At 39.7% G+C, this 23,858-nt stretch overlaps 1 protein-coding gene across 1 annotated transcript in view; it reads left to right on the plus strand.

Moving 5' to 3' along the window:
• Positions 1-23,858, plus strand: part of SLC2A9 (solute carrier family 2 member 9) — a gene marked incomplete at its 5' end in the record, with an annotated part of 107,149 nt that overhangs the window by 26,226 nt on the left and 57,065 nt on the right. Inside the window, 2 exons of the mRNA XM_049794591.1 lie at positions 12,607-12,739; positions 21,822-22,009. Of these exons, the coding sequence (XP_049650548.1) occupies positions 12,607-12,739; positions 21,822-22,009 (321 nt within the window). The remainder of the gene's footprint in view (positions 1-12,606; positions 12,740-21,821; positions 22,010-23,858) is intronic.

The following is a 23,858-nucleotide window of genomic DNA, read 5'->3' on the forward strand; positions in this document are numbered from 1 at the left end:
CTGCCCCCAGTGGCTGGCTGGCTCCGGCTGCTTCTCTGACCAGAACAGCTGTTTGCCATAGGTAGGCCAATGGAAAAATAGATTTTGTTTACTTCGGGAACCCTATTTTATACACTTCAAGTGTTTCTAGGTCATGCACCCACAAGCTTGTCTAACTATATTGCACTGTTTCATAGTGGATAGTATGTTGTCCTAAAAACCTTGCTCTGCTTGCATCCTAAGGCTTATTGGGGCAACACTTTCTGAATAATCCCTGTTGCTGCTGTAGGTGTTTCCAGAAGAAAAAAAAAAAGTAGAGAAAGCAGAAAAAGTGTAAAATTCCTGATGTGTCCCTCTCTTGAATGTTGTAGGTAGTTTTGGTCATCCTGCAGTGTAATCGAGCAATACAAGGTACAGGAGGGAGCAGCAATGATCAGAGATGGGAAGCGGCTTCTTGAGGAGCTAAGGCTGGGCTAAGGCTGGATAGCTCTTATGGGTAACCCCATGCTGGGTAAACACTTAAAGCAATGCAAAACAAAGTACACCAGAGAAGATTCAGAATTTGTCTTTAAGTGACACACTGTCTTTGTCTAGATGATTTTCCTCGATCTTTCTTTAAATACACTTGGAATTTGTCATGTTGCAAAACTGTTGTGTAAGTGATTACTGTTACGAACTTTATTAATTGGATGTTGTCTTTGTCATTGAAGCAACATGAATGACAGTTTTACATTCCACTTTTCTGAGGAATTTGAGCAGCTTTAATGCATATCTGGCTAGACATTACCTGTTTTTAAAAAAGGAGTTAGCTGGAAATAAGTCTGTGACACATGGTGATACTGGCCAAACTGTCCTCCCCCCACAACTGATTATCCAAGCAAAGAAATTCTGTTATTGATATAAATACCAATTTCTACAGCAAAATTAGCTAAATTTTGGAAAGGACTAATGAACTTCATAGACACTGTAGTCTACATCTAGTAAGGAAAGATTTCTGTGAGGAGTCCCTGTCAAGTTAGTGGTTCTTTATGCAAGTGGACCATGCTAAAGAATAGTTGTGATTTTTTTTTTCCTTTTTTTAAAATCAAACTAAGAATTTCTGTAGATGCCGTGACAAACTAATTTTCTTTACAAGACCTCTTAAAAATGACATAGTTGAAATGACAGATAGTTGTGTGTTTAGGAAAGTTTATATAGAAATTTTTCATTTTGCTTTACCAAGTTCTTTTTTACTCATTCACTTGCACTAAAATAGACAGTGATGGAATAGGTAGTTGTACAGCCCGTGCAGTTGAAGACCGTTCTGAAAACTAAGCTTTGATTTTACTTGTCAAAGCTTCATTTTTAGTTTATTTTTTCCCCTTGTTTTTCTTTTTTTAAACTGATCCTTCTTCCTAAGACTCTTGACTAAGGATTCCTTAAAAACTGTCAGTAAATTATAGATCAAAAAGGAAAGCAATTCGGAATTGCTCAGGGGACCTGCAGCCTGCAGGTGGACATCAATAACAAAATGGTCTGTTGGAGATGCTCTTGAAATGAATCTTACACATTAGCATGATAACACAAAGTATGAATCAACCAGTTTCCTCATATTTTTCTGTGAGCTCTTTTTGTTCTATATATTTATCTTCCCCTTGAGCCACAATACTGATTATAGTTGAAGATACTTATCTTTCAAGATATGAGTGAGAATTTATTCCACAATATAGAACCGAGAGCTCTTGTGGCAATGAGAGACAGGAAACTGTTGCAACTGTGTGAAGTATCTTTGAAATGAGAGCAGCTTATGCGTTACGGATGCACACTGTTTACAGAATATGAAAAGGTGTTTGTAGCTTCCATTAGAGTAGGACAAAAGCATCCCCTAGTTTAGCATTTTCCAGAATCACTCAAATTCCCAAAGTGTCCTATATGTGATTATTTCAAACATCTGGCTGCGCAGAACAGAAAAACATAACATCTTCATTCTGCCTAGTTATAGTCTAGAAATTTAACAAAGCGAAGCAAAGTCTAGTTGGAGGGCAGTGACTAGTGGTGTACCCCCGGGGTCAATACTGGGTCCAGTCCTGTTCAGTATCTCCATTAATGACCTGGGTGATGGTGCAGAGTGTACCCTCAGCAAGTTTTCAGAGGACACCAAACTAGGAGATGCAGCTGGTACAGCAGAGAGTCGTGCAGCCACCCAGAGGGACCTTGACAGCCTGGAGAAGTGAGCTGACAGGAGCTTCATGAAGTTCAGCGTGGGAAGTGCAAAGTCCCGCACCTGGGGAGGAACAACCCCAAGCACCGATATGTAAGCTGGGGCCCACCCAGCTGGAAAGCGACTTGACAGAAGAGGACCTGGGTTCTTGGACACAAAGTTGAACGTGAGCCAGCAATGTGTTGTTGTGGTAAAGAAGGGAAATTGTATCCTGGGCTGCATTGGGAGGAGTACTGCCAACAGGGAGGTGATCCTTCCCCTCTGCTCAGCACTGGTGAGGCCCCACCTGGAGTGCTGGGTCCAGTGCTGGGCTCCCCAGTACAAGGGAGACATGGACAGGCTGGAGAGGCTCCAGAGATGGACCACTAAGATGATGAAGGGACTGGAGCACTGAGGAAAGGCTGAGAGGGCTGGGACTGTTCAGCCTGGAGAAGGGTCAGCTCAGGGGCATCTTACCAATGTATATAAATACCTGAAAGGAAGGTGTAAAGAAGACTGAGCCAGGTTCTTTTCTGTGGTGCCCAGTGACAGGACCAGAGGCAGCAGACACAAACTGCAACACAGGAGATTCCCTCTGAACATCAGGAAACAGTTGGGTATTTTTTCCTGTGAGGGTGACCAAGGACTGGCACAGGTTGCCCAGAGAGGTCATGGAGTCTCCATCCTTGGAGATACTCAAACAGTGTCTGGCATGGTCAGATATAGGTGATATAGGGCAACCAGATATAGGCTTGAGCAGAGGGGGTGGACCAGATGACCTCCAGAGAGCCTTTCCAAGTGTACACAGAATTGTATATAACAATTTACAATGCAAAGATCGCAGTGTATTTGTGTTGAACTTTGCAAGAGTTGTTTCCTAAGGCTCTCAAACCTGAGCTCAAAGACCTTAACTAAACTGTATGCCCAAATATGTGAGTAGTCCTGTTAATTTCAGTGGGACAGTTTATATCCATAGAAACATGATGCTTTGTGGAGCCTATTGTAGTATATAAGTTGCTAGTTCTTAGTGAGATCTTAAGAGCAAAAATTAGTGTAGGACATGGGAAGAATAAACTAGGAATTTGGCTTATCAGTTCTGGTCCCTAACTTTTTTTTTTTGATGCAGAGTCGCCTAAGATGGAGCCAGATTTTGAGGAGGTGGTTTCAAGTACTCCTGTAAACGCTCTGCCATTGAGACAGAGGTGCAAAACGTGACTCCAAGTTATTCTGGTCCCTGCCATTCCTCTGGACTGCTGAGCTTGTACAGTGTTTCTTAAAAGCACAGAAGCAAAGTGTCTTTATATTCTTGCAGTAAAATGCAAAACTCTGAATTAAAGGCTAGAGTCTTACCAGAAGAGTGTTTTAAAACTTCTACTAAGGATACAGGAGACACGTTGGTGCTTGTAAATGGCAGCTCAAATCCTTAAGGGGATGGTATCTGCTAAGAATAACTCAGAAAAACACCCTTACAAAGAAAGGAACTCCTAAATATGATCTTAAAAAAAAAAAAAAGAAAGAAACAAAAACAGAACTGGAAAACATTTCAGTGCTTTTTCAGATAATCACCAATTTCAGCAGGTGTTTGTGTGCCTTTCTGAGCCTGGATTGATTATGTGTATCTGGATGGAAATCTGCCTGCGCTTCGTGCAAACTGGTACCAGACATGCCAGTTAAGAATTGCTTGAGGTAGTGATTTTGAAGATGGAAATCCTTTTTAAAATATTCTCTGGGTTCCTTTTTTATCTAGTGATGGGAAATTTCCTGCATCTTTTCATAGTAACACATAAGGCACAGAGTTTCTTATTGCTGAAGCAATTTCTGTGTCATTTATCGAGGCACTTGCACTTAATTACAAGCTGTAAGTTGCCGATCAGGGGCTTGGCGGTCACCTCACCCAATAGTTGATGCAGCCAGGGGAAGCTGCTGTGCAGCCACCAGGTAGAGATACACAGCCTTAGTGCTGACAAGGGAACAGAAACGCTGCCGGGGCCCTCTGGGCTGTTGCATATTCATAGTTCAGTAGTACCCATGGAAAGAGAAGGTCTGCTCCGTTATACCAGCCCTGTTGGTGGGATGTGGTGGGTGTTGATATATTTGTAATGGAGACATTAAATGAGGTATTTTGTTTATATCTATTGTAGAACAGCTGAGATTATGTATTTAATGGAGATTATAAATCAACTTTTTATTGGTTCCCGCAGACAGACACGAAGGTATTTATTAATCCCTTTTCTGTACAGAACTCATTAAGTAATGCATGGGAAAACAGCTGTGAGTTTGTATTTGCAAATGGTGTTCAGTCCATTAAAGCTGGACTTAAATTCCTGAAGTTTTAGGAGCAACGTATGGCTGATTGGCCATAAGTAATATTCACATGTTGCAGTTTTGCATTTGGGAAGGAGAACATCCTGCAGGAAAGGGTTTGTCTGAATGTGGAAGTGGAAATATGGTTATAGAAGAAAGAGAACTGTGGAGATACATATATTATTTTTAGACTTACTGCTGAACAAAAGACCTCATGGCAGAGCACCTAATGTTTGGATGAAAGGTTATCATCAGCGAGGACTACTTTCTCATACACAGTTGAAACAGTGCCCGCCTAACTCTTGAGAAGATAAGATTTCTAGGTAGTAGTACTCTGTTTAATTTGGACAGTTGGAAAAGCAGTAGACAAGCTTTCATGGAAAGATGTCTTTCAACAGGTCTGAAGTAAAGACAGACTTCAAAATACTATGGAAGTTGAGAGCAGTTGTTTACAATTTGTTAGACCCCTTTCTCCTGATCCACTGAAACATAGTTAACGTATTTAACTAAACTTACAGCACTTGTTTATATTGTCTAGATATTTAAGGTTTGACTTTTTGCTTATTTGGCAGTCTTAAAAGAGTGGACTTTTTCATTTACTGTAGTTGACCTAGTAACAGGCTGTATCTATCTATGAACCTCATCTTACCCTCTGTTTGTTGGACTCTGCTTCAGAAGTTTATGAGCAAGTAAACGTTTTAGATTTGCCTGTCTCCTTAGTGCTTGAGTATCTGATAATATTTACAAATCTGTTATTAAAGTCTAAAGTGGTTTGACCTGTGACTTCCTTCCCTGTGTGCTTCACATACTGGGGACATAACTGCCATTTAAACCTTTTTGAAGGTTCTGGATGATTAACATTTCAGTTTTAATTTCCATCGTCCTTTGTAAAATCACCCATTTTTGCAAATTCATGTCCTCATATTTAAATTTGTCCTTTACAAAGTAGATATTAATGCTGTGGTAAATTGGTCAAGCATCATAGGTAGCATGCAGTCATCATATTGAGTAATAAGGTGTATTTTCCAGACTTGTGTTTTCTTATTTTATTTTTGAAACTATGGGCAAAAAGAAAAATCAGGAGGTATATTCTTGATTAGTATTTTGAGGGATTTTTTTAACTTAAAGTAAATGTCAAAATGAGATTTTATTTTTTTTAAATCTAAAGAGATCTGTTGCCATTACAAAAGTGTGAAGATTGAATATTCAGCTGTTTCAGTTTTTTTAAAAAAACAACAGATGTTCTTTGGGGTTTTTAATAGTTTTTTTTCTTAACTTTGATATAACTTAGTCTAACCTTTGTAACTTCAGTTTGGCAAAATATAATCACACAAAAAAAAGAATTGCATCCCATGTAATTTCTAGAAGCCCTGAAGCATTTTGCTTCACCTCCTCCTGCAGCCCCAGGAGGATGCAGGTCTCTGGAGTTGTGTGTGTTGCATCTGCCAGTCCCAGAGGGACATCTGAGGTACCCTAGGGCATCAAAATGACACTATATGCTCATGTTTGAGGAACTGAATCTTATTGTCTTCAATTATTTTAATTTACTATTTTATATTTTATTATTTATGGAAGTTAACCTGAGTCTACATGCACAGCTGAAAGGAAGTTTTGTCAGAAATTTTGCATAACACCAACATACCTCTAATATTTCTTTCTAAAGAAGCTCAACTATATATGCTGGCTGCTGATAAACCCGTTGAAAGCTTGCCATTTCCCATTGCTTTTCTCAGAAATTTTTACTTTTCTCAGAAATGAATAAGCAATGAAGACAAATTGTGCCATTTAAGCGTTCAGTAAAAAGCTAGTTGTTACTCCAGTAAAAAGATGGACCAAAAAGCATCTTGGGAACTTGTAACAGACACCTTTAATTCTCCCTCTCAATACGTACAACGTGGTCTAACATGCAGTTTAGTGAACAGATGGTCATGGGATTTGAACACCGACCACTTTCAAGGCTGTTTTAGGTCCTGATCCAAAGGTGGTTTACTCAGTAACAAAAACCTCCTGCTGACTTTTGTGAATTTTAGATTAGGATTGTACAGCCGTAGGTCTGGTAACTTTCTGTACTGTTTAATACCTGGGAAGACACTGAGACTTGAGTAATCTTGTTGGTAGAGCTATATCTGTAGTTATGACATATAAAAGTAAAGATCCATGTGGGTGCAGAGCAGAAGTGAAATACGCATACTATCTGGGTTGCCTCTGTTTCAAACCAGAAGGTAAGTGATTTGTAACTGTATATAACGTATAATAATGTAAATAATGTTACTACAACGTACTTCTACAGAAGTGGGTTACAGGCATGGTTCATGCAAAGAGAAAATGGTATCCTGCGGGGAAGCAACTGTTAGAGGGGGAGGTTCGTGCCCTCTGCAGCCAGAGGAGGTTGTAGAGCAGAGTTTGGAGTGGCACAAGGAAGGTAAGAGAGAGGTAGTTGTCCTGCACCTTACGTGTCTTCAGGTCTGAAGCCTGACATACAGAAGAAGTACTCATTTCTCAGCTGCCTCCTGGTCATCACCACTGTGCCATACCCTTGACTCAAGGAAGAAAAGACAGTTCTAATGCGAAGAAATTAGTTGCATCTCAGTGCTTTTTCAGTCCTTGGCCCCAGGCCAGTGAGGTTGTTCTTTACGTTTAGGAGTGTTTTATGTGGCACAGTAACAGATTAACGGAGAAATGCTGGTCTTGTGCAGTCTTCTCAGCTCTGCACACCCAAGTTAGTCTACTCTGTTCTGAGCAGGGATGTGATTTTTTTTGTGTGGCAAACGGAATAGTTTTTGTGCCAAGTCTCTACTAAAGAGGATAAGATTCAATTGCTTGAACATAAGCATATAGTATCATTTTGATGCCCTTGGGTACTTAGATGTCCCTGTGGGACTGGCAGATGTGACACACAAAACCCCAGAGACCTGCATTCTTCTGGGCCTGCAGCGGGAGACGAGGCAAGATGCTCTAAGGCATCTAGAAATTATACTAGATGTAGTTCTTTTTAGCTCTATGTGTGTGTGATTATATTTTGCTAAACTAAAGTTTTAAATGTGTTCCTGCTTCTTATAGGAACATGAAAAAGAAGAGACTGCCAAATCACTCATTCCTGGACATTTTTAGTATCTTGCATTGGATGCAAGAGACTTTTGTCTCTTCACTTCCCACATATAAAATGGGTAAAATATGTCATTTTACATAAGAAAGGTATTATATGAAAAAATCATTGCTGTTTGTAAAGTGTGCAGCACTGTAGTAAACCCATCATAACCCCCCACCCCCAGGGAATTAGTTCCAGAATTAATATTTAAGTAGTGACTATTTAATAGTGACTGGTAAATAGACCAGCTCACTGAGAGATCACAGTTCATCCTGTGCGTGCACTGAATGAGAAAAAGGGAGAGTGAGTATTTATTTTGATACGATCTCCTGCACCTTTCAAGCAGTAAAGCTAAAGAAGCCCTCAATAGCTCTGTGAGGCAGCGTGGCTGTTACTCTGGGATGCCAAGCAGGGCTGGAGACCTCTGGGCAGTGCCCTGTGCTACCCTGTGTGCAGGCGGCTGCCTAGGAGGAGGTATTTTGGGGTGCTGTAATTTCCCTGTGGCTCTAGAATGGACAGGAGACAGGGATGTGGGAAGCGTGCCCTGGGGCAGTTGGGCTCAGGGATGCTCAGCGGGATGTGGGGTTCTCCACAGCACAGAAAACCAAACTTGGAGCAGAGAGCAAACGAGGAGCCCGACTGTGCTGTAGTGGTTGATACTCAGTTGGGAATGGGGAGTAGGATAAATGTCCAGATTGTGCTTTTTAAATAAATAAATAAAATTATTGAGAGAGAGAGAGAGAGAGTAGAGCCTGTGGCAGTCATGTATTTCCTTACTCCCATCTTTTTGATCCTGTCATACGTGTTGTACTGGAATACTTAATTGACCTCACTAGATCTTTCCAAAAAGGAGTACCCACATACAAGGCAGTAGAGCACTTCTTTCCACCTCTGTTGTATGACCCTGTCAACAATTCAGTTCTCCCTTTTAAAATTTTTATATCTATGTGTATATTCTTAGTCTTTTCTGTGTTGAAAGCGTCTTCAAAGTTTATCAAAATCTTCCTAATTAGAGAAAATACTAAACGTAACCGGTGCCTAAACAGATCACTGAGCTTCATATGGACCAACAGTTCAGCTGTCAGCAGTGCCTGTTGACATTTCCCCATGCCAGTTTCTTTTCCACCTTTTAATTGTTAAAGTAAGTTTCATTTACTTCATTTTAGCTGATGATTCTTTGACATGGTAACATTTGCTTTACTGTATTATGGTATAGTTTGATCTTGTCTCATTTGCAGTTGATAAATCCATGTCGTGCTTTATCCATTTCCTCCCCCCCCGCCCCGTATTTCTGCAGCTTTGCACTTTATTACATCAACCTTTGAATAAGTCTGTGCTTGTCAAACTTGCTCTACTATTTAACTGTCTTTTGTAAACAGATCAAAGCTGGGTTTTTCGTGCTCCAGCCTAAGCAAATATCCATAATGTGACAGTTTAAAATTAAAATTTTACCATCTTGACATGTTATTTGTACTGATTCTGAGTAGGTGATGAGTCACGTCCCCTGTAATTAAAATATTTAATGCTCTTTTAAGTTTTTCCGGAGATAAAATGGGATGTGGTTGTTTTCACTTCTCTCAGCGGTGCCCGTGTGCTTCTTCTTACTGACGACAACTGAGGCAAAGTGTTAATATGTCTCCCAAGTCACACCTACGCTGCCTTTTGCTTTTACCTTCTGAGCATTGTCCCAGTTTGTATCCTGTCCTATTCCTTCTTAAAGAGGTTAGGGAACCCTCTTTTTCCCTGCTTCTTTTAATTCTCTTTATAGGGTCTAGTTCAGCTTGATTTTCTGCAATTTTTTTATGGATCTTTTAAACTCATTTTAGTCCTCCTATTTCTTTTCTGTTGTGGGATGAAGAATTTGAACACAGATAATGTAAATTAAGAGAAAAGCAAGTAGAACATACATTCTGTCGCATTGAATAGGCATCACCCAAAAACCTTTGAAATGGATGGAGAAGTTTCCATCGACTTCGGTGACTTATTGATCAACTCATGCCAGCAACGGCAAGTGGGAGCATATTTATGACTCTTTACCTTAAGGTTTTAAAAGCAAAACAGAAATCTTTCACAGAGGAAGTTAATAAAGCTCAATGTCTCATGTGGTGAAAATAGAAGGCTTTTTATTATGCTGTCAGGGTCTGTTATTTATTGTGAAGGGTAAGTTCAGAGGTTCAGTCTCGTTCATACCTTTTTTAAAATAACACTTTCAGAAGAGTTATTTGAGAGCAATGTGACCAACTGAAAAACCATACACTATGGAGACTTTAAAAGGGGTGAAAGCTTATTCCAAGTAGGTCTCCATGGGTTGGCAGAATGTTAGTAATAACAAAATTCAGAGGATACTTTTTTCTTTAAGAAGTGCACTTGACATTGTGGAAGAAACCTACAGAAGATATGATGTGCGAATCAAGAGTAAGATTTTTATTTAGAAGTATTGTAAAAAGTTCTATCACCATATAAACTTTTTTTTGTATGATACATATCAGGTGTGTTTATATTATAGGAAATTATTCCAGGCAGAAATAGAATGAAACTGATGAGTTATACTGCTTGTTTCCTTAAGTTATTCTTTACAAACAGGTACCTACTTTCTTTGTGTGATTATTAACTGTTCTTAAAGTTTTAACCTTAGTTTAATTTTCTAGTTTTTAAAATAATATTCAGGCTCATTTGTTTATATATATTTTGTTATAGATTGTTAACCACTCAATTTTCCTATATTAGGTAAAGTTCTCAACTCAGCTGCATTAAAAGAAAAAAAAATAGGAATGAAGAAATAGTATCTTGAAGTTTTCATGGTAATGGAGGTTCTTGGGAAGACTGATAACCTCAAGTGTTAAACCGTTTGAAAAAATCCCTTTCTCAAGTTGTTTACCCATCCCAGGAGTTGTTTGTGGGTTTGTTTTGGTTTTTTTTCTTAAAAACTCAATCACTTAAAGAGCAAGTGAAAAGTTTGATTAGGAGATATGCCATATATTCTACCTGGTGGTTATTCAGTTATCTCAGGCCCCAGTTCAGTCTTGGAGCTTGGTTTGCATCCCGTACCATGCAGTATTGTATTTTAGGCATTGCTGAAGTGGGAGAATGTAAAATAAAAACTATCAACAGAAAACAGCTTGGGGGCTTTTGACCTTTGATTTGACTGTGAAAAATTATATTGAAATAAAATTTATCCAGCTCTGTTTAGGGAAATGTGGGCTCTGAAGGGGTAGATTCATTCTGATGGAGGGACAGGATCCAAACCCCCAGTGCCTCTCAGAGCTCGATCAGCCAGGATGCAGTGCAATCTGCCTTTGATCTAGCCAAGCTTTTGAAAATGTGCTAGACAAGATGCCTGAACAGTAGGCCCACTGAAGACTCAGCAGTCTTTTCAATTAAGAACCAAGTCTCAGATTAGAAAGCATTGAATTAAATAGATGAATGCTGAACTTGGAGAAAATGACTAGAAAGTTTTATCTTGGCATTCAATTGGAACAGAAGGTATCTTAAGAACATGGATGGATCGAAGGCCATTTTGCAGGAGAAAATAATATTGCTTGCACCTTTCTTCTTAAGCTGCTTGAAAGTATTGGGTCTTGAGAGTAAGCCCAGAGAGCTAGATGAACTCTCTGTTGCTTTTCCCAGCCTTTTCCAGAAAGAGGTTTGCTCAGGTCACCCTCTGTAGCTGGTTTTAAATAATGAATGCATGTGAGGACGTTACCAACTTTGTTCCAGTTGATTTCAAAGAAAATTATCAAAGTCAGGTTGTATCTGAAATGTGCTAGCAGCTGAGTAGATTCATATAAATAGTGTTGGATAGTGCAGCAATTTGTGCTCTTCACCTACACTGCAGTGGGGCTCTGGCAGGTTAAAACTGCTTAGGGGACTTGCCAGAGAAGGGTCATCGGTGCTTTGTGTTGGGGGGGATGCTGCAGATGGCTGTCGCATTGCTAGACGCTTCCAGCAGATCACTTGCAAGGCAATAGAAAAAGTAATTTCTATTTCATGGACTTGGGAACAGGGCTGTGGGTGTTTCATTTGAAGATCTGAGCTGGGTTAGCTAATTCAGAGTGGGAAACAGTATCATGTGTTATTCTTAGTTACACTATCATAAATCCAAAGGAATTCTTTAAGATCCCGTGATTTTGGTCAGGAGGATAGGTGAAGCCCATTTCTTATACTTAAATTATCATGGAAGCCAGCTTAAGAGGTGGAATCATTGGCTGCAAGAGAAAACATTCATAAAGACAACTTCACATCAGTTAGCCAGGTATCTTTTTTCTTGTTCAATTATATAGCTGTCTTTCACTCTAATTGCTTTGAACTCTATATCTCTTCTTTTCTGAATGGAAATGAAAATTGGCCAACTATGTGTTAGTTGTATATGTAAAGCAAATGTTGTGTTTTGCCAAGTAGAAGAGGCTTGTGATGAGACCTCAGCCCAACTTGGTTCGTTCCCAGCAGCTGTGAAACGCTGAATGGTCAGTGCCTACGTTACACCAAGAACCACAAAACTGTGCTAAACTGCAGCTTAGCTGAACTGTTATCAGGATTTTACCCATACTATGACAATTAAAGGACAGAGCCAAACATATATATATGGGTTGGGGTTTTTTTAGATCAGTTAGATTAAACTAAGAGACAACATGCAGGTATATGTAACTATATGAAAATAGTGTTGTACTGGTTCTTAAAGCTAATGAGTGATATACTACTGTGAGTGGGCATGATGTGTAGAATATACATTTGAGTATACATCGTCCTTTTACATGTGTAGTTGTTGATGCTGAAGGAAAGGGAAAACATGTTATGTGTTGCTGTTTTCCAGCTTCCTTGTGTCTCTTCATTCTCAGTCAGCTGATGGCTTGAATTCTGTCTTCCTTGGCCCTGGAGTAAGGTGATTTGAGGGGAAGGTGTTCAAACTGCTTACTAAGCTCAGGCAGAAGACATAACTCTGCTCACTTAAGCAATATGTTGAATGATGAAAAGTTGCAGTGTTTCCCATCAAAGCTATTTTTCTTCCTAGTATCACTATAGGAGAGTATTAATGACTTATGTTTGCATCTGTTTGCAGGAACCTCGGTGGCCTTACTTATTTGGAGCAATCATTGTTCCTTCACTGATACAAGTTGTGATTCTGCCTTTTCTTCCTGAAAGTCCTCGTTACCTCCTACTTGAAAAACATAACACGAGCAAGGCAGAAAAAGGTATGATGCGTTACTTTCTTGCAACAAAGGGTGTTTATTGTAGGGATGCAGGCCAAAAAGTAATTCTGATATCACAGTAACAGCAGAATATTCCAGTAGGAGAGATTCTCTTGGCAATTATTTTTCTGTCACCTTTTTTGTTTGTGTGTGTGTAAATATAACTGTTGCTTTGATTTTTTTTTTTTTTTATAAATGAAGTTCTCCAACAAAGTAACCTATATAGCATTATGTATGGTGATACAAACCTAACCAAATTGTCCTGCTATTGTGCATCAGCCACTATATGCAGAGTTCATTTGGGAGTGAGAGGTGGTTTCAGTCTTAATGACTCTCCCTCATCTACAGTCTTCACAGTTTGGCTAACAAAAACACCGATTCTGTTCCTGGGGTTTTTTTCAGTAGTGTCCAAGTAGTCACTGTGTTTGACCCTGTGCTTCTGTAACTCAGTAACCTTTGTGGATCTATTAAAAACCTCATACACCTATTTAACTGAAAATTACCAGTGATTCCGTACAGCTTGCTTCAGTTTCACAGACATAGACCAGCATATTTTGTTCTTACTTTAGGTTCTGTGTATAAAAGAATTTGCTTGTGTGATCACAGCTGCTGTATGCTCTGCCCCAGTAAAATTACGATGGTTGGTTGTAAGTTCCAGTATATCATCATGTTATGGCTGAGACAATGCTGAAAATTTGGTTTTGCTTATTATAGGGAGACATTAAAAACAGGAGTGTACAAAGAAGGAATGAGTCTGATTATAATACCAAAATGTTTGCAGAACATAACTGTGCTTTAAAAATTATTCCTAAAAACTTCATTTGAATATAACACTTAATGTTTTCAGTCACTAACTAGTTGCTCGCAACATTACTTGCAAAGTGTGAATCAGACCCTGAAACTGAAATTTAATAATCTTTTAGCGTGAAATTAATGCAACTCACTCTACCCTGTTTCTTCTACTATGAAATGAAAAACTGGCCTTTGTTCCGATGAGCACTCTGAAATAGAAATGGCATGCTAAGGAAGAGATTCCCATGTCGTCTCAGTTTGGTGTTGAATGAAGAATTTTGTAAAGGCTGGAGCCTCAGACAGTTAGAGATACAGTTCAATGTTTAAAAAAAAAAAAAAAAAAAAAAAAAAAGGTGCAAAAGCAACCAGGCTTCAGCTAGAGTTCTTTAGCTTTACAGAGTCAGCAGAGATTTGGTGAGGCAGAGAACAGCTTTTCCAGGGACTGTGAAGGAAAGGGCTTGCCTGCCAGCCATGGTCAGAGCACCCAGCAGGGATGCAGTGGTGAGCAGCTTGGGGCTGGCTGTTGGGTAATAACTTCTGCAGCACCACAGCTGGGCTGGGAGGAAACTTCTTTGGGTGCCAAGTTTAAACTGGCTCATTTCTACCTGATAAAATTGTAGATATATTTCCAGAGCTATGGCTGGCAAAGAGTCCGCATCTGCAGTGCTGTTGTGTAATGTCACACTTTTTACAGGGATCTATTGGAAATCCTGCCACAGTACCTGGAAGCCTCAGAACTGTCAGTGAAGCTGGGCCTCTCATAGGTAGAGTTTAAAAATTGTAAAAAATTGGCAGTGAAGTAACACCACCTGCCTTGAAATTCACACCACTTACTGTTACTGGTAATGGGCCAACTGCAGTCTGGGATGTTTTCAGCGTATGTGTTCTGAAAATGATTTGAAAGCTAGTCTAGAAGCATTGGAGGTGGATTTTGGCATAGAAGACATCGGGAGATCAAAGTTACCCACACCTTATTTGGTAGTTGAAGGGAAATGAGCTTTAGCAATTGGCTTCCTGATTACAAGAATGTGGCTTTTATGAGCCACCTTAAAGACTATAAATTTAGACACTATGAGAAAAAAAGAGGAGGCTGAATATAAAAAAACTCTTCAAAGTAACTGCTTATCAATAGAAGCTTTTGGAAAATCAATTTTTTTTAAAAAAAAATTAATGTTGAGATATGTTGTAGTACAAAGTGACACTCATTTTCAGTGTAGTTTACAGAGTGTTCAAAACAGGTAGGGACTGATGATTCTAGACAGAGGTTTGCAAAGGACTGTAGGACAGTGAAGTGTATACATCCCCCTGAATTTCCCTCCCATTCCTTGCCACTCAAGAAGCCATGCTTCCAGAATTGGCCACCTTGTTGCACAGGCAAGGTAGCCTGTAGGGTTATCAGGTGCAAAATAGCTAAGGATGATTCTTAGACATCATTTTGGAGTTCATAAAATCCACCTGTAAGGCAGCATAGGTCATATCATCTTATACTTCTGTGTTATAAAGTGTCTACATGCCTTATTATGAAGCATGTTAGGAGCACACGCAATTTTCTTACCATTGCACATCCTTAGTAATTGCCCCTCTCCTGATGTAGATTTGCAAGTGAAAGTACCTTTGGATCTCTGTTCAGCATGTGGTGGGTGGGGAAGGAGTTTGGTTGATTCATGGAATGACCAGGCAGAGGACAGCTGTGATGTTAGACTAGCATGGGGGGTTTGGAGCCTTCCTCCCCACCCCAGGGCATGCGGAGAAATCCGGATTAGACGTGAGCCAAGTTTTGGGTATCTGGAGTAATGCAGGAATAATGAAAGCAGGTGGGGAGGGGAACGCACAAAATAGAGGGTGAATAACAGTGAATCAAAAATCAGGAAAAATCATGTGGATGTTAGCATTTTCTGCAGAAAGGGGGGAGGAAAAGCCTGAGTATTTGGGAGGCCAGAAGAGTTTGTGGGTTATTAAAAAAATCTACTGCTTGTAAGCCATATAATGACTATGCGGTATTCTCCATTTTAATGATGACTACAGTAAAGCTTTTGAATTATTTGGCTCTTAGGTTAAATCTGCATATTAATATCAGAAATGTGCAAGTCTTTCTTCTGACTAAATCCTTTTTCTTTCCGCTAACGGATCAAGGCTATTCATGCAGATATGCGTTTCACTGTGGATTATATCTTGTTGGGGAAATATAAAACTGTTATTTGTAAAAGGTCTGCTGTATTTAAGGCAGATGACTACATTAGTCTTTATAAAATACTCTAAAATGTGCGTGCATGTCAGAGCTCCTAAAATGGAGATGACAACATTAATCTTCCTAATTGTTTTAGAGCAATAAAAATCCAGTGGGATAATGTAGGTCACTGGGTTTCCCTAAAGATCTACTCCTCCTTTCATCCTCTCCTTTTCTTCTGTCCTCGGGAGATAATCAGACTATAAGTACCAAAATGCAAGTGGCCTCCTTCTCTTTTTGGCAGAGGTGCAAAAGAGCGTGATGTTTTTAAGTGGCAAATAAGAGACTGAAAGGGAGAAGGACCAAAATGTGTTCTGTAAGTGATGAAAAAGGAGAAGGGATGAGGTTAGAGAAGGCAGGCATCATGTGCAAACTTAAACCACGCCACCATGAGAGAAGCTACTCCATGAGCACAGGAGTAGTGAGGCCGCAGACGAGTGGTGTCTCCTGAGCTCCATTAACAGGGACCTACGCGATTCCCTGCTTTCCCCTTTCTAGCAGTGCAGACGGCGCACGCTGTGGGTGGCTGAGCCAATGTCTGGCTCATCAGCCGTACAGATGCCGTGGCTGACTTGCAGTTGTCTGCTGCCAAAAGCAGTGCTAGCAGCCGAACTCTGCTTGTCTTTCCGGAGGTCACCATCCTGTATCCAGCTCCCTGAGACCAGCAGGAGCTGAGCTATCTCGCTGCTGTATGTGGGAGAACCGATTCGTGTGTTGCGGGGGGAGATTGGTTGACTGGACCAAGAGCACAATCTGTAAGCCTGCTTTGCTCAAGAAGCTAAAAGTCTCTTTATGGGTAGAGGGTAGAACCATCCCAGCTCCCCTCCAGGGTCCCGTAACTAACGTTCTCCTCTCTTGGTAGAACAGAAGGGAGAAAAATGCCTAGCATTTAACTGGTGTGATTGTTCTTAAAGCTCACCAGACAGCGGAGGAGAAATGGGCATTTAAATGGTTGAGGAGAAGGACTTTGGAAGGAGACCGTTATTCAGTTGCTAGAGAGCAGTGGGAGCAAAGAGTAACAGGAATAGAAATGGGAGGAAAAAGAAAAACCTGCTGCTCTAATTACATCAGGCAGTTTACCATCTAAGCTCTAGGACAGTAAGACAGGAATTTGACATTAGTTGTCTATTAGTTGCAAGCCAAGTGGACCTCTCATCTGTGACTGTGGCAATGATGCAATATAAATGAAACCAGTAGTAGTAGTAGTTGATAAAACAGAACATTTTTATGACTAACAACATTGGTTATAAACACTTCAAGTTGGAGAGTTGACGTGTCTCTTTTGAAGAATACTGTTACAAAGAGGAAACCTGCATTTTCGATGCAGCTACAGTAGTAGGTCACGTAAATCAATAAGGGAATTCAGCTGTCATCCCAGCTTGCCAGAGAACAAGAATATTGTTGTGTCTTAAGGGTCAAATAACTTAGATAAAACGTTACAGTAACATCTGTTGGTGACGTACAAAATCTATTCATCTAGTACGTTCAGTGATATGTTAAAACTCCCATGCTTATGAAAGAAGCATTGCAACAGGTATAACAAAAAGTGTAGATTTAAATTCTTAGAAAGATGGATTAGAGTTGATACTTTTTGATGTGATAAAAGAGCAAGGACATTCCTGGTTTAAAAAAGCAGGTAGCTAATTTTTTACAAAGCTCCTCATGGGGCCCATGTGGACAGGAGAAAGATTAAAACCAAAGTTACGGCAGGAACAAATTGCTGCAAATCCAGTGATTTAAATGAAGTTGTTATGACTGACAACAAGGACAAATGATGTATTTTTGTTTATCTGTGGGTTTTGTATGTCTCGCAGCGTTGTAAGCCATGCTTATTGGAAAGGAAGACAGCCATGACTACTACGCTTGCTGGCTTATGGTAGAGGCTCCATCTCAGGTGGTTGCTGACTGCCAAAAGCTGGAGTGATCGTGGTGTGCCTGTTTACTTTCTAAACTTTTCTTAAACCTCCTGTCTTTTACAAAGGATACTTGGTTCACTGGACCTCCGATACAACTGGGTTTACCAATTCTTGTGTTATTTTAGGGTGGCATTACCTGTACATCTTGGCTAGTTTCAAGTAAACCTGAACAGGCCTATTTTGTATGGATGGTCTGTGAAACCAGACATAAGAATAGGTTAAGATGTAGTCCCAAACTGGATGATAACTCACAGAAGATCTGTGTGTTCCTTTACTTAGGAGAAGGATGTGACACATGGGAAAAGCCTAAAGACTTTTGCTTGCAGTTACATTTACTGAATTGGAATAGCAAATTTGAGATTTATTCTTAAACTTTGCTATGCTACATGCTAGTAGTTAATTAGTATTTTGCTAAATTTAAATAGCTATTTAAAACTCTTCTAGCAAGGCGCATCTAAATTATTCTTCTGGCTGTTCAGTACTCTAATAAAATTAGGCGTATATGAAAATAACTGTTATTTCACTTTGCCAAATATTTTTGTGTTGACATGAAGTTACTACAGGGAAATTACTACATATCCAGTTCAAAAGCATTGAAGTTGGGTGAAATTCTTGCAAGTGCTGAGGCAATCAGCAAGGCATCCCATATGTCCACCACCACTCAGAACAGCAGCCAGCATTAATAGGAGATGTCTGACTGGGTCCATCCAGCCCAGTATTCTGTCTCCCACAGTGGCCAAAGAAGATGCTGTTTAAGCAGAGCTTAGACAAAGCTTTGTGTTAAAGACACTGGGTTTAATATACTTAATCATCAGTGAAGTGAAAGTGAACGTGTCTGTGGGAAACAGATGACAATAATACTCATGCATTTTTTTTTTTATTTTTTTTTTTTTTAAAGTTTTTAAAGGCATAAGCCCAAACTACTACCTGTGACCACTTGTCTCTTTTTCTGCCTCCTCTTGCCTGGGGCTGGCTGTATTCTGTAAACCACAGAGTAGCATTTTGATCCTTTAAAATGTCTTCTCAAAGTTTACATGCTAATTCAGTCTTTACAGTAACAACTGCTTTCTTTGCACAGTCCTAGAAGTACTACAGTGGAAAAAGAATTAATAATTCCCCATGTAGTTGACATCTTGAGTGTCCATCTTCAGTTAATTTAAAGGCCCGATTCATTTTACAGTGCCGACTGATTTGTTCAGACCTTGGAACCACTTTCAGATGTTTCACCTTCACTTAGCTGAGATGAATAAAAATTGGTGGTGTAAACGGAAGGGTTTCCTAGCTGCTTTCCGTTTGACTGGAACCATCTACTTTTGCTTTTTATAAAGGCAGTGTCCTGACATTTGAAAGCTGAGCATCTAGGAGCTTCTGATCTAATGGAGTTAAAAAGAAATCTGGGAAAGGTCTAAAAGTTGCTGGAACTGTAACTCCTTACATGGTTTTAAGCATGACATGAAAATAAGACTTCCTTACAGAGAGAAGCAGCCAGTCACAGAGGGAAATGAGTCATTGCAGCAGGGAGATGAACGACTGCTGTGCTTCTCAGTGCAATAATGCAGGGGTTTAAAATGTAAAATGAACAGAATTGAACATCACACATTGAAAGACCGTTGAGTTTTGCCATCTCCCTGCTAATGCAGAATTTATTTCCACATTAATTATGTATAAAATTATGATTCTTACTGTACAGAAAAACTCTTAATGGAAGAAAATTGAAGATATGTTGAGTAGCAGGAAAATGTGTTTTTCCAAGAAAAGCGAGTGTTGTCTACTCAAAACTATGCATATATAGCATAGCATTTTCTTAGCATTTCTTGACTTGTTGGTAACTTTAAGTATCTGTCAAAGTTTCCTAGTGGCATTTACCTCTCTGGTCCCAATACCAGGGAGGGAAGAAAAAGAAAGCAGGTGTCTGTATTTTTCTTGGCTTGTACTCGGTAATTTTGGTAATTGCAGTTTTTTACTTCCTTGTCCCTCTAGAAATATAGCAAGCTCCCTTGTGCAGAAAAGACAGATTGCTTTCCTTTTACTTGACTGCACCTATATTTTTGACTTGTGTGCCCTACAGTAATGCCAAGGATTCTAAGGACAGAAAAAATGAAGAGAATTGTGCACTGACCTAATTTACACAGATAAAGCAGATGCTTAAAAATCTGAGAGAATCTTTTGAAAGAAGCGTATGGTGACATATGTCTGGTTGTTCTCATCTTTATCTGAGTTTTTCTTTATCAGCGCTCTAATAATACTGAGGAAAGTGTAATTTAAGCGTGAGACATTGACTTTAGCATACCATAGGCACACATTGTTCTAATTTTACATTTCTTATCGGTGTCTTTAAATACATCACACTCATTTTAACGAGCGTTTAGCATGTCATTTTATAATAAAAACCAGACAGTGACACAAGGACAAAACTCAGCAGCTTAAATTCTGGGTTCTGAGGCCCAAATTTAACTCATTTCTGATTCTGAGGCCTGTGTGAAAAGATAAATCTTATGCTGTTTCTGGGGGATTTAAAAATTTCTGACCTCTCCTTTGCCAAGAGAGACACTGGATATCAGAATAAATGAATGTTATGAATTGACTCAACACCCAGAGGTGGTCAGTGTTCACCCCTTAAAAAAAAATCATCCTTCTTGTTAAGCAGGAGGCTTAACATAGGGCCCATTAAAACGCAATAGAAGTGCTAACTGCCTCTGAAAATCTTGGCCCAAAGCTCGAGTTAGTTCCCTGTGCCACCAGACTGGGAGCCAGGCAGAGTGTGCAGAGTTGCCCATTCGCCAAAGGGACAGAGAGGGGTGCTCTGGGGAGGCCACCAGTTCAATTATGTGGCCTGTCCCTCACAACATTGAAATGCCTCTACTTGGCCTTTTCAGCTACTGCGTAAAGTTAAAATTTTGTAACTTCCAAAACTTACATGTGGTCTGGGCATTTTAACCATGACTAATCAGTGTCTCTGGCTTTCTTGACCATCCAAGTCCTTTCTATGACCCAAAAGAACACAGACTTCCTGAAAAATGTGACGGTCATTTATTTATAGGCAGTGCTGTGCAAAACTGTGGATAAGACAAGACTTGATTTGGCTCTTAGGAGAACTAAATCAACTTATTCACTTAATTAAAAAAATAGCAATTTTAAGTGACCTGCTGTGTAAAGGATTGTTTTTAGAGTTAGCATCCTGCTGGGTCACAAAGCTTTGTTGCAGGGATATGTGTAAAGTAATTGTTTCTCTGCAGTCATTCCAAGGTGATGAGCATTTTAAACATCCCTTAAAAAGCCGACCCCTGGGGTATGTTCATAAGATCGTGACAAAAGTATCATCAGCATATACACTATCTGTAAAACAAGGTTGGTGGAGATACACCACTCCTGTTAGGAGGTATCTGTTTGTAGTACCTCTTGGAGGAGGTGTGAGATGGAAAGCTTTTATTATTCACAGTGGAAGGATATCTCAGTAAGTCATCGATGTGCAATAATATAATACTGAATGGTATGTTTTTCTGGGGAGATGAGTTTGTTTGCTTACATTTGGCAGGTAAATTCACTCCTGTGTCTCCAGTGTTGACAAATAGAAAATATTGAACTGCTCTAGGTGATTCTTTCTAATATTAATCATCTTGACAAAGTGAATTCTTGTCTGTATGCTAGTAAAAATAAGAGATAATATGAAGAGTAATAGCTATTCCTTTCAAATGACTGCCTTTTCTTGGTTTACCAGACTTATGTGTGTTTTTACATCTTATTACCTCTCTATCCAATCTATCTCCAGCAACAAAGTCTGCTATATTGTTAGGCTGCAAAAATAGGCAAGTCAAATACTGTTCAGAACTGCTTTTGCTTTTAAACCCTTTTTTCAGATTACACAGGGTTTTCACTCCGCACTGGACCTTAGGCCGTATTATATACGAAATAATATAAGGAGAGATCCGGTAGTGTGCCAGATTATATTCTTGTTGCAGTTTCTGAGACCAGTTGCAGGGATAAGCCAGATCATACCCAGAGCAGAATGGTAGTGTTGGCAGAAAAATTAAGTTGTAGCCCATGTATGTCTCCTGTTTGTGTCACACGTTTCCCTTTCTATGAAACAAGTCTGTTGTAAATGCACATAGAGCCAAGTGTCTGGCCTAAAGTACATGTCCTCTCTTTGTAGCATTTCAGACCTTCCTTGGGAAAGATGACGTGTCTCATGAAGTAGAAGAAGTTTTGGCAGAGTCTCGAGTCCAAAGAAACACCAAGTTAGTGTCGATACTTCAGCTCCTGAGAACCCACGCTGTGCGATGGCAAGTCATTACCGTGGTTGTCACCATGGGCTGCTACCAGCTCTGTGGGCTAAATGCTGTAAGTGTCCTTCTTCAGGCCATGGCATCTCCTGGGGTGCTCCTTTCTTTCTTTTTAATACAAGGTTTGTGCAGGGATTGTACAAGGATTCAGCAACCTCTATGACTTTCATTTTTGGCTGCTCCTTAGTAGTAGTGATTTTGTTACGCCACCATGTGGTAAGGTCCATGGAGATCTGTATCATTTGTTTGGATTTTTTTCAACAACAACAAAAAATAGGGACAGTAGCCATGTTGTGTTAACTTTGAAGGAGTACATGAAAAGATAGCACAGATCAGCAAAGAAAGAGTGTGCAGCTTCTGCTTCTGATACTCAGATTCTCTGTTTCTGGTCGGTTAAGATCTGGTCTGATGTGCCCCATGTTTGTTCATGTTAGGTAAAACTGGTCTTTTCAGTAGACATTTCTGCTTGGATTAATTCAGTTCTGTACTTACAGAACTCAGCAAAAGTTCCTGTAAGTGATTTTAAGAGGTTGCACGGGATGCTTGATTTTGTTGTTGTTTCATACAATTTGAAGAATAAGCTGTGGAAAAGTGAAACAAAAGAGGAAAAAAAGACACAAAACAGTCAATAGCCAGAAGTCCTGTTGACCATTAATGTGTCTGAGGCTAATGGATATCAAAGTCGTCTTTTCCATCTGTCCAAGCCTATTGCATCAGCTAGGAGAGGGTCACAGGACGATTGGAAGGATAGGTTGGAAGGGATCTTTGCAGGTCATCTGGTCCAAGCCCCTGCCCAGAGCAGGACTGACTTCAGGGTTGGCTCAGGCAACAGAGGGCTTTGTGCAGTTGAGTTTTAAATATGTCCAAGGGTAAAGAGTCCACAACCTCCCTGGGCAACCTATGCCAGGTGTTTTCACCACTTACACTGTGAAAAGTGGGGGGTTTTATCCCGCCAGCACTTTGCTTGCTGCAGCTTGTGACATCTGGCTTAGATACTTTACAGTGCACAACATGAATGCTCTCATGAAGTATCTCGAAGCAAAAGGGGTTTTCATCATAGTTCAAAGGTGTTAATTACTTATATATATTTGAAAGACAATATTACCACTGCTGAAAGGAGCTCTTACTCTGGCTTTGTGCATTACAGCATACTTCAGGTAGTTTGGTTTTTCCCCCCCCAGGGCTAATCAGTGATAATAAGTGTAAATGCTTCTGGTATCTAAGACAACTAGTTCAGGCTTATCTCAGGTGTCTCTATAGCTTTAACACTCCTAATACAAAGTAATTTGTCCAAGACTGTTTGAAAGATTAATGCAATTAGAACTCTGGTGTCTAAAAGCTTTTAACAAAATACTAGGAGGGAAATAGAAGATTTTTTTCATACTGTGGGGTGAACTATAAAAACATTTGTATAGGTAAAATCCTAATTGTAGGATTTCAATGCTAATGACAGGCTATTTTGTTCCTTATTGTGGATACTTTTTAAGAAAAGAAATGGAATTATCTTGTCGTCCAGTCTTTCTAAGATTTATCAATGCATAAGTGAAAAAAAATGACACTTGTAGTAAGAAACAGACTGTTCAAATAATGAAACACATTGCCTAAAAAAAAAAAAAAAAAAAAAGAGAATGCCACAGCTAAATTTTCAGGGGAAATGGAAGAGTTTTGTGGCTTTGCAGGTATTTAATAAATAACAGAAATTGTTCAGTATTCCGTGGCAGAACAAAACCACACTGTCATAGCTTGAGTGGGGGTGTGGGGGGGTAGTGAGACATGTCCAGTCCGAAATGGGTGACAGAGTTGTTTTAAAGTGCCATTGGGTGGCCACTTTCTAAAAATATGCCTCAGAAAAACTATCTTTGTCAGGAAACCTGTGTGTCGAGTTGGCTGTTTCAAGCCTTACCTTT

Source organism: Accipiter gentilis, chromosome 3 (genome assembly GCF_929443795.1).
Source record: "Accipiter gentilis chromosome 3, bAccGen1.1, whole genome shotgun sequence".
NCBI lineage: Eukaryota > Metazoa > Chordata > Aves > Accipitriformes > Accipitridae > Astur > Astur gentilis.